The sequence below is a fragment of the Chrysoperla carnea genome, chromosome 2, assembly GCF_905475395.1.
Source record: "Chrysoperla carnea chromosome 2, inChrCarn1.1, whole genome shotgun sequence".
Lineage (NCBI taxonomy): Eukaryota > Metazoa > Arthropoda > Insecta > Neuroptera > Chrysopidae > Chrysoperla > Chrysoperla carnea.
This window is the reverse complement of record NC_058338.1, coordinates 8,139,025-8,153,710: the sequence shown is the minus strand read 5'-3', so window position 1 is coordinate 8,153,710 and position 14,686 is coordinate 8,139,025. Positions and strand designations below refer to the sequence as shown.

At 29.9% G+C, this 14,686-nt stretch overlaps 2 protein-coding genes across 2 annotated transcripts; both read right to left on the bottom strand.

Moving 5' to 3' along the window:
* Positions 1-6,651: 6,651 nt before the first annotated feature.
* Positions 6,652-8,505, bottom strand: LOC123292402 (farnesol dehydrogenase-like). The gene is made up of 5 exons (XM_044873050.1): positions 8,410-8,505; positions 7,975-8,182; positions 7,426-7,688; positions 6,866-7,018; positions 6,652-6,798 (listed from the first exon to the last, which is right to left on the bottom strand). The coding sequence occupies exons 1-5, from the start codon at positions 8,503-8,505 to the stop codon at positions 6,757-6,759; spliced, it is 762 nt and encodes a 253-aa protein (XP_044728985.1). The 3' UTR covers positions 6,652-6,756.
* A 2,333-nt stretch (positions 8,506-10,838) lies between these two features.
* Positions 10,839-13,581, bottom strand: LOC123292401 (farnesol dehydrogenase-like). The gene is made up of 5 exons (XM_044873049.1): positions 13,431-13,581; positions 11,942-12,149; positions 11,495-11,757; positions 11,063-11,215; positions 10,839-10,987 (listed from the first exon to the last, which is right to left on the bottom strand). Exons 1-5 carry the CDS (start codon positions 13,524-13,526, stop codon positions 10,946-10,948), a joined length of 762 nt encoding a protein of 253 aa, XP_044728984.1. The 5' UTR covers positions 13,527-13,581; the 3' UTR covers positions 10,839-10,945.
* Positions 13,582-14,686: the final 1,105 nt, after the last annotated feature.

Below are 14,686 nucleotides of genomic sequence, written 5' to 3'. Positions count from 1 at the left end.
ATTACTAAAATTTAATATTAATGAATATAATGAGTTTTATAACATTTATAAACCAGCCAAACCAATATCTGATTTGCTTTTTATATAATCACCAGCAGACCCGGCCACGCATTGCTATGGCTAAATTTGTTGTTATTCAAGGGGAACAGTAGAAGGACATCAGTCATCAAGACCACCATGCTTTTTAACTTAGGTGCCATTTGTGAAAAAACATGGCGGCCTCCATGACTGATTTTTTACGACCGTTATCCCTTAATACAATGAAATTATTTCGTACAGTTGATATCCTAAGATACACCAAAAATTGAAAATGTAAGAACAATTGAATATCACTGTATTTCTTTTATTACAAAATATATTAGGTTATACCTTCAGCCTCAACAACACGTGGTGGTTATGCTATAAGAAACGTTTGTAGTTTTAACATAGCGCCATCTATTGAATATTTACTCAATCCAGTCAACAGATATCGCCATCTGCTAGACCCGTTTGAAACTAACAGATAATTGTGACTGTCAAATAATAGACAACTAATTTGCAATAAAATAATATTGCGACTATAAATTGCACACGGTGCGCAAATCAAATTTGCAAATCGGTTCAGTAGTTTAGGAGTCCATAGCGGACAAACAACGTGACATTTAATTTTTATATATAAAGATAAACACAATATTTACATGAAATTAATTCACTGATACTTTGTATTTATTAATATAAATTTATTATATAATAATATATTTGTTTTAAAATGTTATGTCGGTCAATCAATGATAATCCGGGCCAGATAATGGTAATCCATTAAAATGGAAAGTTTTAAAATTATTTAAAGAAAAATTCTGTGTTATTCCCATTCTTCCAAAAATAAACCAACAGAAGATAAATAGAAGTTTATGTAATAGAGTAAGGGACAAGATTTTAACAACCCGATAAATTTTCCGATTTTTGTTTCTGAGTAGGTACGCAGATTTAAAAAATAGCTCGGTTTACCGTACCCCAGACGCCATACAAGTTTTTTTTTTGGCACAGATTTCCATATTAGTTGGGTTGATAATAAATTTGGTAAATTTTGGGATAAGGTTATTTTTTTAAATAGGTTTCTTTCGCAAAAAATACAGAAAAGGAGTTCGAAATCGAGAAAAATTTTTTGTTTCCAATTGCGAAGAAACTCAGTACATATGGTAATTTTGACCCAAATAATTCAAAAATTGGGTTAATTTAATTGTTGGAAGCCTAGTTTCTGAGATACACTCCAAAATCGTACAAGAAGAGCAATTTTCTCCGAAAATATGAATCCAACCGTCATATAAACCCGATTTTTGAATTTTTTGGGTCAAAATTACCTTATTTACTGAGTTTTATCAAAATCGGCGACAATAAAATTTTTTCGATTTTTTGCAATTTTTTTAAGGGAAAAATCGAAAAAATCGAGAAAAATTTTTTGTTTCCAATTGTGATAAAACTCAGTACATATGGTAATTTTGACCCAAAAAATTCAAAAATCGGGTTAATTTAATTGTTGGAAGCGTAGTTTCTGAGATATCCTCCAAAATCGTATATGAATAGCAATTTTCTCCGAAAATATGAATCCAACCGTCATGTAAACCCGATTTTTGAATTTTTTGGATCAAAATTACCTTTTTTACTGAGTTTTATCAAAATCGGTGATAACAAAATTTTTTCGATTTTTTGCAATTTTTTTAAGGGCACTTTGAAAAAAATCGAAAAAATCGAGAAAAATTTTTTGTTTCCAATTGCGATAAAACTCAGTACATATGGTAATTTTGACCCAAAAAATTCCAAAATCGGATTAATTTAATTGTTGGAAGCGTAATTTCTGAGATATCTTCCAAAATCGTACATAAAGAGCAATTTTCTCCGAAAATACGAAACCAATCGTTGTATAAACCCTATTTTTGAATTTTCTGGGTCAAAATAACCTTATGTAGTGAGTTTTATCAAAATCGATGACAACAAAATTTTTTCGATTTTTTGAAATTTTTTTAAGGGGTACTACCCCTTTGAAAAAAATCGAAAAATCGAGAAAAATTTTTTGTTTCCAATTGCGATGAAACTCAGTACATATGGTAATTTTTACCCAAAAAATTCAAAAATCGGATTAATTTAATTGTTGGAAGCGTAGTTTCTGAGATATCTTCCAAAATCGTACATAAAGAGCAATTTTCTCCGAAAATACGAAACCAATCGTTGTATAAACCCTATTTTTGAATTTTCTGGGTCAAAATAACCTTATGTAGTGAGTTTTATCAAAATCGATGACAACAAAATTTTTTCGATTTTTTGAAATTTTTTTAAGGGGTACCCCTTTGAAAAAAATCGAAAAAATCGAGAAAAATTTTTTGTTTCCAATTGCGATGAAACTCAGTATATATGGTAATTTTGACCCAAAAAATTCAAAAATCGGGTTCATTTAATTGTTGGAAGCATAGTTTCTGAGATATCCTCCAAAATCGTACATGAAGAGCAATTTTCTCCGAAAATATGAGTCCAATCGTCATATAAACCCGATTTTTGAATTTTTTGGGTCAAAATAACCTTATCTAGTGAGTTTTATCAAAATCGGTGACAAGAAAATTTTTTCGATTTTTTGCAATTTTTTTAAGGGGTACCCCTTTGAAAAAAATCGAAATAATCGAGAAAATTTTTTTATTTCCAATTGCGATAAAACTCAGTACATATGGTAATCATCAACCAAAAAATTCAAAAATCGGGTTCATTTAATGGTTGGAACCGTGGTTTCTGAGATATCCTCCAAAATCGTACATGAAAAGAAAATTCATCGTCTATAAAATCAATTAACTACCTGGAAACAATCTATTAATACTTTTAATACTTTTTAATTTGTGTGAATAAAATAAAACGATCTATCTTTTAATCGGTGGTATATTTTTCATATCAGATACACTTTTTTTCTTTTTTTTTTAAATAAATAAATAGAAAAGAAAATTTTTTTAATAAATATTTGATTTAAACGGTAATGAAGTGATAAATTCCTTTCATTTTATTTCCATCATAGATACGTATTTAATATCTGTATATTCTGTTCTCATTGTGTATTCATATTGGTAATCGATTCATGTGATGAATACATAAATTTAATATTTTTTTTTTACGTTATATCATCAGCATTCAGCTATTTTTAATAATATTTAGCTATATTAAATCATCTATTTTTTTAAATAATATCATTCACTACGACACACTATTAATAATATAATTGTATAAATGGGCATATAAATCTATGGATTGTATACATGGTTGACATTGAAAATATAATACTATTTTCTAACTTTGTGTTAATTTATTTAAAAACAAGTGAAAATAAACAATTGACTTAGTTAATTGTTGAAATACCATGTATAGACAGTGTTGATTACTCTATAACATTTCATATACATATACATGTTACACATACATAACTGATATTTCCATATAATACATACTATACAATTTACGCGTAATTTGCGCCCTCACGGGTAAACAGTGATGTTTACGAAAAAATGTTTCAAACAAAAGTTGGTTATTTTTTTATAAAGAATATTTTTTACATTTAAATTTTTGTTCTATCTCTAACGGTTTACAAAATGGCTCTTACGGATCCAAGACCCAATTCCAATTTCTTGTGGATCCTCATTCCATTATTTTACATAGGTAAGAGAAGGGCTCAGAAAATTTATTTCCTTTCGATATTATCCTACCAAAGGGATAAGCACATAACTACAAAATTTGTATTATATTTGCCGACGCGACCTTGCGTTGAGTAGGTGTTGACACTTTTTTCGCTAATAAGTTCTAACTTCTCAGACTCTAGGCAATATATTAAGAATCGGCCCTATTTGTCAATTAATAGTAAGCTGAGCTCAGATATGGGTTAAGTATAAAAATGTGAGCCATCACTCGGTATGACTGTGAAAAATTTCTATAAATAACGAAAATGTGAGGATGTCTTCACCTTAAATGAGGGCACACTGTAGATAATTACTGAACCTTATGGTTATCAATTTGTTTAACACTTAATCGAATTTCGTATTTCGTATTATTTCTTCTCGGAACATCTGTACGTATTTATTTCTACAATACAACAAAAAAAAAAAAAAACCATTATCATTATTATTGACCCTTGTAAAACATAAGAGAAGTGTTCCTCACAGACTGTAAAAATTTACTAAAAGTATAATAAATAGTTGTGAACTAACAACACACAACCACACATCTTGAAGCGAACAGCAAGTACAAGCAAGAGCCAGCCATACACCGCCCATGAATTATAAATCAATCCACCCGAACATACATATAGTGTATTATTTCAATCACGTATTTTGTACTAAAATTCACGATTTCGTAGAAGCGAATATAAGAAAACGTTGAAGTTTACTATAACGCCCGACTACTTTTTAGGTCGTAGTACAGAGAGTATTAATACCTACGGGGTTTTCCAATAAGAGGTTTCATTTTGATATTAAACAAAATTCGTAGCGCATGAACTGCATCAGCTTAGCGAATTCCTTCAGAAATAGAAAAAGTAGCACACTTTTCTTTAAATCGAATATTATTGCAGTTTTAGTTTTTCAAGAATTTTTATTTCGAGAACTAAGTGTCTAGAGAAAAACCCACAGGAGTAGAGTTTTTTGCTTAAAACTAATCTAAAATTTTGTACTTTGCGCATCCCATCCCCCATCCTTTGCTTATTTGTCGAGTTTCTCATTAACGAACTTGACCTTTCAAATGCCAAAACCCATCTTGATACCAAATTTTATTCAAATCGAACTTAAACATTTGAAGCAAATTTTTCAAAATTCAATCATTAGTACAAAAGCAATGGCTCCATTTCCTTCTCCAATTCGCTAAAAAACGAGTATCTCTTAAGAGAAATCAATGTTTGTTTCATTGTAAAGAAGAAGGTATGCCAGTAATAATGGAAAACGATATCAGCCAAACGGTCGCCACGGCCACACTTGCAGAACCGTATCCTTTTCATGAAATTTTCCATGACCAATTCGCATATTTACAACTGTATGTCCTTGAAAACTTCACGAATTCCATCTTTAAGTGTTGAATCGATTAAGGAGCATTGGTGTAGACCTTATGTTTCACGTGGCCCCAAAAAGAATGTCTAAAGGTGTCAGATTACAAGATTTCGGTGTCCAATTGTGATCACCTAATCGAGAAATAACACGGTCAGGAAACTTTTCTTGCAAAATTGTGATGATTTCGTTGCTTGTGTGGCATGTAGCGCCCTCTTCCAATTCTGGTCATAAAAATTTGTGTAGTGATTTTGTAGTAAACCTTTTTGTAGTGAATTCGTTGCATTTTCAATAATGGTCAAAAGATGACAGCTTCAAAAGTTACATCTATGCAAATAACGGGCTATGAAAAATGAAACCTCTTATTGGAAAACCCCGTACATATAGGAAGGTGTAGATGGTTAAGATGCTTCAATTTGCCACCATTTCCACTTAGGGTGTAGGAGATCGCTATAGGTGAAATCGTGGTAGTAACACATTACTTGAACAAATTCATTATTATAACCTCGACCATGTAGCCGTCTCGAACATGTTACATTTGGCTGTAATATCCCAAGGTACCACTCAACAACACAGCTATCGCTTGTAATACTGCTTACCTGTTAAATATATGTTCAAGTTACATACTCAAGGTACACATAAAGTCATACAAAAATGAAATCAGAAATTTTAATAAATAAGTTTCTACTTACAAAAAGCTTTCTATTAAAAGTGTCTGAATTGTAATCTTGAGCCAGCCACGAAATCGAACATTAAAAAACAATGGAAAATTATCGAGTAGTTTTCGAGCTACGGGCGATCAAACCTACACATACATTATAGTTATATAGTCTATAGCTCGAAAACTATTCCTTAAAAAATTTTGTGCCCGGTAAAATTCTGCAAACGATCCGAAGAACATTTTTGGAGCGATTTGACAAAATTTCACAGGAAGCCATTTTCCTAGCCATATGGGTACTATAAATTTATGTGATATATGTGACCATAATAATCCGAAGAACATTTTTGGGTGGGTTAGAAAAAGTTTCACAGAATGTCATTTTCTCTTATCTAATAATGGAGGATTCTTGGATTTTTGATCGAATTCTTCTACTTATGTAGGTACATGACACAAAAGTAGAGAATTTTTACAGTGCAAAATATTCATATCGGTTCAATAATTTAACAAATCGAGAATATATCAGACATGCATTTGAAATGCTGAAAATTTACTAATTTCACTTCTTGAATCTTTACACATTAGATTCTTGACTGTTTGACTATTTCAATAGCCCAGACAGACGTGTTCTAGTGTGAGATTAAATCCACCTAACCTCCCCCAATTTAAAGTCAAACGTTTCGAGTATTTTAAAGAATTAAAGATTATATTATCGTATGACACATGATCTTATGGCATACTGGCAGTTACACATCCGCTTCGCTGGAAAATTTCAACTAGACAAAGACAAAGACTACCGCATTATAGCCTTCACTTCTCTTCATTTTCCATAAAGTTGGTACAGGTTATTTACAGAAAAAGAAAAATACATGTCACAGTTTGCTTAAACAGTTTATTTAAATTTTTACTAAGGTTGATTTACTACCAAAAAAAATACTCTATTGAGCGTTTTCAAACCGCATTCAGACTACGTCTTAGTTACTACGTAGTGCGTTTAATCCGCTTTGTATTTACTAAACATTGTGATCAAATCAATATCGAATAATTCCAGACAGTCTATGCCTGTTCTCCTCTAGGCTTTATAATGATTTGAGTGACCTATTAAAAAAAAGCAATTTCATGACTTTTCATATGGATTTCTATTGACATTATCTTTAATTTTTACCTCAACATTAATGGGTCGTGTTAATAAAAACAAAACAGTGTCAGCTACCTCTTCCGGTAGCAGCATTGGTGCATCTGTTGCAAACTCTTTTTCCAAAGGTGTGCCTATTGCACCCGCAAACATATCTGTAGCAATCACACCAGGGCATATACTCTAAAATAATAAAATATTTAGAATAATAATGAGAGAGCGAAAAAAAATTCGTTGAGTTAACTAAAGCTGATCATTTGAAGATTGGTTATAGTAGTTGTGTACACACACATACTGCGGTCAGTCAAGCGAACGATAGAACAAGGGTCAGAATTTCCGTGATATTTAAATGAATGTATTAAAGTTGGAAATTGTTATATAGATTGTATATTGCATATAAGTAACAGTAGCGACTGTCAGTCAGTTAAATGTTAGAACAGGACTGGTCAGTCAGCCCTTATCACTTTTACCAAGTCATTTGTAAACATTTGTTTTATTTACAAGCTTAGCTCATAGTTTCTATCAGAATTATTGATTGTAGTAACAAAATTTTTATAAAAATAGGTAAGTTGTAATAGATAGAAACTCACCGATACTCTAATTTTAACATTTTCGTTGAATAATTCTTGACGTAATGCTTCTGTCATAGCAGTTACAGCGTGCTTTGTAGCGGGATAAATGTTTGCATATTTTCCAAATGGAACTGCTACATGAAGCCCTGTAATACTGTTGATATTAATTATAAAACCATCCGTATTAGTTGCTTTCATTAAGCGTACAGCTTCACGTGATGCAATTGCTACTCCTGTCACATTAACATCCAGTTGATGACGCCAACTTTCTGTAGATCCATCTGCAAAATTTGTACATGTATGAATGTATACAGTTTGATCATTCAAAGATATCTACTCTTAATAACTCTTGACGTTCAAAAATGGTACTTTTTTAAGTTCAAAAATGGTACCTTGAGAATTTTAAGTTACACTCCTACGTTCCTAGCCACCCCAACTTTAAAATTTCAAATGACACCTTCTACCTTGTTAGATCTAGCCTCAAGACCTTCTCAAAATCAAGTTTAGCAACGAAAATTTTCCGATGTTTGACTAAAGCTATTTTCCACAAGGAATCTGTTTTCATACCTTTAAGACTAGTATCAAATCGAAGAACACCAGCATTGTTTACAAGGACATGCATAACTGAAAATTTATCTTTAATAAATTTGAATGCAGCCTGTATATCCTCTTCTTTTGTCATATCTACTTGACGATAATGAAACTGTCCTGACTCATTCTTCAATTCAGTGGATAAGTTTTCTAAGCGGTCGAGACGCCGTGCTACTCCAATTACCTGAAAAAAATTGAGGTATACACATTTTTTTATATTGGGAAAATCTTTTTCGACATTTGGCATAGCTTTCGAAATGTAGTGAAAGATTTTTTGAAAGGTATTTTAGTTGAGAGTGTTCTTGAAGCGCTGATATCTTAGCTTTAAAATTCCATTGTAGCAATGTTTTACAATTGATTTTTTTTTTAATTTTTAACATATTTAGGAAATATTTTTACTTTTGGACTTACCGTCATTCCGTGTTTCACGAGTAATCTGACAATTGCTGCTCCTACTCCAGAGCTGGCACCTGTAACTAGCGCAACTTTACCAATAACTTCCTGCATTGTATAACAACAACAAATGAGAATAATGCTAAGCAATGACTCTTTTTATAAATTTTATTCTCATATTAGAAACAAATTATGTTTTTAATAATACCAAAAGTTTTTAAATTATTAATTTGTTATTATTATTTATTAAAAATATTTTATGAGTACGTTAACAATAATTGAGCACCCTTAACTACAAACTATATTTTCGAATTTTTTTTTTACAACTCCATTTTCTTCGTTACTTTGATTTATATTCTATTTTCATGGGACTTCTTATTTTAAAGATTTGAGTATTTCTGGACAAACAAAAACCAAAATATAAATATTCCGAGAACTTTGCAATTGGAAACTTTTATAGATAATTAAATTATTATTATTTATCTACAATTTTTTTAACACTATTTTCGATTAGTTTGCTTTGTTGAGAGGTTTGGTAAATATAATTTTTAAATGACTGTAATATTAATTTAACCAAACGAACCCTTACCATTTCTTTTCAGGCTCTCCCTAATATTAATTCATTTAATAGTCGAAATCTTATTTTTCATGAATGAAATCAATAACTTTTTTCTATGTTTAACCTAATAATACCTATTATATATAAATTGAAATAAAGTTGTAATCAAAGTTTATTATTCTTAGAAACTGGATTCTCTGTATTTAAAATAAATACAGGTATTACTTTGCGCAAAGACAATAATTTCTTACGAAGACACGCAGTGTATATTTCTTATAAAAATTTCTTGTAAGAATTTCGAAAAGAATCATATTATAAGAATTCTTGAGGACTGAGAATTTTCTATTTTTTAAAAGGAATTATAAAGCGCAGTATACACTACGCCTTCATAAATGAATTCGTATAAATACACTTATGATGAGACCTAGCCTAAATCTTCTTTAGTAAAATTTATTTGATGTTCCTTAGCAAACATATCAATTTTACTGCTTCTGATCTATGGCAAGACAAATTTCATAATACAATTTCTTTTTTTGTGTAAGCTTTCGCCTTATTCTTGTTTTACTCATCAAGATTAGTTAAGAGATGCATTAAAATATGTCATTTAGGGTTAAATGATCCCTATGGTATAGGTTAAAATGATCTCTATATTGTGTGTAAATTGTGAAGTAAAATTAGCTGGAACGCATCTGGCAAAAATTATTCATTTTGTCAACTATTTCAAAAATATATCCGTTAGAAAATTCTTAGTTAAGAGAGAAACTATTTGTTAAGAGAATACTACTAGAACGTAAAAGTTCCAACAATCAAATAAAATACTCATATGAAGCGAAAAGATATGTTTTTAAAACTGAGGGGGCTTCAAACGTTGTTTCGATAAGAAATTTGTAAAGAAAGATAGCCGATTGAAAGATTACATTTAAATCCAATCTCATCAAAGTAATTAAGTAAAACTTTTAGAATTTTATTTAAAAATAATAATAATTTATTCATGAAACAAGTTTTTCTCGGTCAACGAAGAAATAAAATTCTTAATAGTTTTTAATATTACCTAAACGATTTCATTTATTTTCCAATTTGTAACAACACATTAATAATTGTGTAATTATATACTTGTAAATTGAGTAGGTAATATTAAAACATTTCATTTAAATAACAGGTGTTTCTAATTGCTATCATTTCAAAAGGGATTGAGTATTTTTTCCAACACAGGCAAATTTCATCCAATTTTATTAGAATTTTTTTTTTTTGTAACCTGCTTTAGGTCATTTTTTCAGCTGTGATGTCAATTTTCCGATAGCCATCACTTTTGTGCTGAATTCCGGTACCAGAACTACCCGTTCTTAAAACCTATTTGAGATAGGTTAATTTTGATCACAAATTTGAAAAGAATGACCCAAATTTAGTAGGATTACATACTTGATTTATCAAAATTGGATAAAATTTGGATATGATATAGCAAAATTAAATTTTTTGGATTCTGGTGACGTCATCAAGTTAAAAAATTCGATTTTTTCGATAACACAGGCAAACGTGATCCAATCTTATTGGATTTTTTTTGAAATCCACTAACTTGGCGTCATTCTTTTCAGCTGTGATGTCAATTTTTCGCTAGCTATTACTTTTGTGCTTAATTCCGAGACCAAGACTCCACATTCTTGAAATCTATTTGAGCGAGGTTACTTTTGATCACAAATTTGAAAAGTTTGACCCAAATTTAGTAGGATTACATTCTTGCTTTATCAAAATTTCCCATATGGTATATCTCAGAGACGCATGAAGACATCATAATGCGTTTCTTACTAAGATAGGAAAAAATTTTGAAGCATTCTTTGATATCAACACAAAATATAATTTTTTGGAGATGATGACAATAAAAAAAAAAACATATTTTTTTACTTATTTTTTTTTTTTTAAATTCTAAACTACTTTTTAAATTTTACTGGACAAGTCAAAGTACCATATCTAAAATCACGTTATCAAAAACATAAATTCTTAAATTAGTTCTCCTTTTGGTTTAATGGTTAATTGTGTAATCTAGAAAAAATAGAAAAAACATCAGAAATTATAGAATATTGATATTTTAATGCCTATTTTCCACTTTTTGTTTACCTCTACATTAGATGGTCTGGTTAATAAAAACAAAACAGTTTCAGCCACATCGATCGCTTTTAAACTTGGTGCATTTGCTGATAATGCTTTTTCCATCGGTGTGCCTTTAACACTTTGTATCATCTCTGTTTCAACTACACCAGGGCATATACTCTAAAAAAAAAGGAATTCGAATTATTACGGGAAGAGCATGTATTGTTTTAGCAAAATTGTTAGTATATTCTTCGTTTAAGCTAAAAATAGAATGTGCTTGTTTGTTTGTTTGCTTGTTTCTTACGCTTTCACACCAAAACTACTGAATAGATTTTAATGAAACTTTACAACCTATAGTTTTTATTTAATACCAAATGTCATAGCCGTTTTTTATCTCTTTTAAAACTAATTGTAATTGACCTATAAATTTTTGAAACTAAATGTGATTTGATTACTTACCGATACTCTAATTTTTAGATTTTCATCTAATAATTCTTGTCGTAACGTTTCTGTCATAGCCGTTACAGCATGTTTTGAAGCTATGTACATATTAGCATATTTTCCAACAGGCAACGGACATCCAAGACCCAATACACTGTTTATATGTATTATGTAACCATCAGCATTAGTTTTCCTCATTAAGCGCACAGCTTCACGTGTTGCAATTGAAACACCTATCACATTTGTATCTAAAACTTGTCGCCAACTTTCTGTACTACCATCTGGAAAAATTTTAGCAATACTCTGAATTCTCAATGCTACCTAAATACTTCATAAAATAAGCACGATAAGCTTTAAAAAGCTTTGAAGGCGGGTGGAGAGCTCTTCTGAATGTCCCATACTCCCACAGGAGATAAAGGAACACAAGTTAAATCACTAGTCAGTAATTCTTATTTAATATTTTACCTTTTAAAGTGGAATCAAGTCGAACTACACCAGCATTGTTTACGAGGGCATGTAATACTGAAAATTTGTCTTGAATAAATTCGAACACTTTTTTAATATCATCTTCCTTGGTCATATCTACTTGAAGATAATGAAATTCTCCTGATTCATTTTTTAATTCATTCGATAACGCTAGTAAGCGGTCTTTCCGCCTTGCTACCCCAACAACCTGTAATGTGTATTTAAATTTTAACATCATAAATTATAACATGATAAATAGGCAGTTTTTTGTTTAACCTTTATGCACACACCCACCTAGGTACCTCCCATCTCAGCAAATTTTTGTGTACCTCTCATTTCAGCAAATTTTTATTTGCGCCGAAATTTGAAATAAATCGATTTACTTAATTGATTAATCATAATTAAAAAATAATTAAGCTAAATTCACGTTCAAGAGTAGCGTCTACTTTTAATTTAGTTAAATAATTGTTTAAACGATCGTTTCTTAAGGACGTTCCTCGCTAAGTGATGAAATTATTAAGTATGCAATTGTTTGAGACTTCACTTTCAAATTTTTGAGGCGGATTCTGTTAGGACTTTAAAAAAGGCAAATTAGACAAAAATTAAGAGTAAAATTTTCCCATATATACCATGGTATTTGAAATATTGATGCTTAAAGATTTAGAGAAAATGACTTAACACACAAATGCCATTCATTTCATCAATTTTAATGTGTTTTATGGAAAAACGAGCACCGCTTGTTTTAATTTTCTTTATAGGAAAATATTTGTCTTGTTTTTCGCTAATGATTATTAGTTTTCCAAATTAATCTTAAGAAAATTTGCCTTGTTACATAATAAAACATACCTTTAAAAATACTTCAAGCAAGGATTTAAATGTTAAAAACGCAAACTTTAACAGCACAAATCTATAAATTTAACTCCGTAAAGGATATAAAAAAATTTACCTATTTATAAAGGATTCAAAGAAAATCTTAAGAATCGTGATTTTTTTGTCCTTTGACATCCTTGTTCTGTTTTTTTTTTGACTTCCCGAGGAATGTCCTAAAGACATTATCAACATAATAAATTATTATAAACGCGCAGTATGTGATTTGACCTTCATTAGGTGTGGAAATCATTCCCTGATGAAAAAACTGATATACTAATTTTAACTTTTCAATTTTTTTAAAAAAATTCAGAAAAATATTTACATATTTTAACCACGCTTCTTTAATATAGGAAGGGTTAATTAAATTTAGTTAGGTGTTCATAAAATCAACTAGCCTGACTGTATCTCGGTCGCTAAACAAAATAATTCAAAAATTAAAGGATGCAGAATTGTTCTATAAAGTGTTCTAGCAAAAAAAATGGCTTTAATTTTTATCGAGTAAAATTGGCTTGTTGGGTAATGGGTATACGCGATTCATTTTCGAATTCGTAAGAAATAAAACAAAAGATTAAACAAAAAATGTTCCTTTTATATAAAAAAATAATATATTTTCACTTACTTTCATCCCATTTTTCACTAACAGTTTCACAAGCGCTGCACCAATTCCAGAACTTGCACCAGTAACTAAAGCAACTTGACCAGCTATTGGTTGCATTTTTTACAGATGTCAATCATAAAAATGATAGGTAATATGGTAAATAACTCTATTTATAAATCACCATATAAGAAATATTTATAATGTTTTCATCATTTGTTTATCATTTACCTATAATTATTTAATGGGTACGGTGAAAAACAACCAGCATCTTTTTAATTCCCTATTTTTATACCATGCATGTATGTAATATACAAGGTATACAAAGTTTAGTTCCAAGTTTGTAACGCTTAAAAATATTAATGCTATGAACAAAATTTTGGTATAGGTGTTTATAAAATCACCTAATTAGTCCACTTTCGGTTGTCTGTCAACACGATATCTCATAAACAAAAAAAGATATCAAGCAGAAATTTTTACAGCGTACTCAGGACGTAAAAAGTGAGATCCAGTTCGTAAATGAGCAACATAGGTCAATGGGGTCTTGGGTCCATTGTTCTATCTCTGATGGGTCAAGTAGGACCCATCTTGTCAACCGTTAGAGATAGAACAAAAGTTTAAATATAAAAATATTCCTTATAAAAAAATAACCAACTTTTGTTTGTAATGTGATAGAGTAATCAATCTGTCTATGCATGGTATTTCAACAATTATCTCAGTTAATTGTTTGTTTTCACTTGCTTAACTTTGGAATCGGCAAAAGACCAATATTTTAGTTAATTATTAGATACTTCCAAACAGATACATTAAACTAATATCAGTACCTAAGTAGTTACGTACAGGTATGATTTATAAGAACCATTATGAATTCGATCAACTTCAGACATACTTTATCGCGCAAATTGAATTTTTAAGTAAGTTTGTATTTTCTCTTTGCTAACACTTTTACAAATGAAATTTAAACGTATTTTCTTTGTTTTTATTAATCAAAATGGAAATTTAAAATTACAACAAATTCAAGTTTACAACATTTTTAAATTGATAGAAACCGGATTTTTTATCTCACTAACATTACAAAGACATTCGTATGTATATTTTTAACAAAACAATTTATTAGTAAATTTTCTGACATATCGAATCAGTGTAACATCAAGACACTCTTTTCTGAAACTAATTTATTAAAAATCGACATTAAACATTTAATTTTCAAGGATAAACTATGATTTAAATATAAATTAAACAATGAAATTATTACCACGCAATATCTGCCCGTATGTCTG

Bases quoted from the DNA above. Each gene is read 5' to 3' on its own strand.
- LOC123292401 (XM_044873049.1), bottom strand. From the start codon at position 13,526: ATGCAACCAATAGCTGGTCAAGTTGCTTTAGTTACTGGTGCAAGTTCT. The intron at 11,216-11,494 runs GTAAGTAATCAA...CTTTTTTTTTAG, and splicing joins ATCTAAAAATTAGAGTATCG to AGTATATGCCCTGGTGTAGT. The intron at 10,988-11,062 runs GTAAACAAAAAG...TATTTTTTCTAG, and splicing joins CCAGACCATCTAATGTAGAG to ATTACACAATTAACCATTAA.
- LOC123292402 (XM_044873050.1), bottom strand. From the start codon at position 8,505: ATGCAGGAAGTTATTGGTAAAGTTGCGCTAGTTACAGGTGCCAGCTCT. The intron at 7,689-7,974 runs GTATGAAAACAG...CAAATTTTGCAG, and splicing joins ATTTGATACTAGTCTTAAAG to ATGGATCTACAGAAAGTTGG. The intron at 6,799-6,865 runs GTAAAAATTAAA...TTTTTTTAATAG, and splicing joins CACGACCCATTAATGTTGAG to GTCACTCAAATCATTATAAA.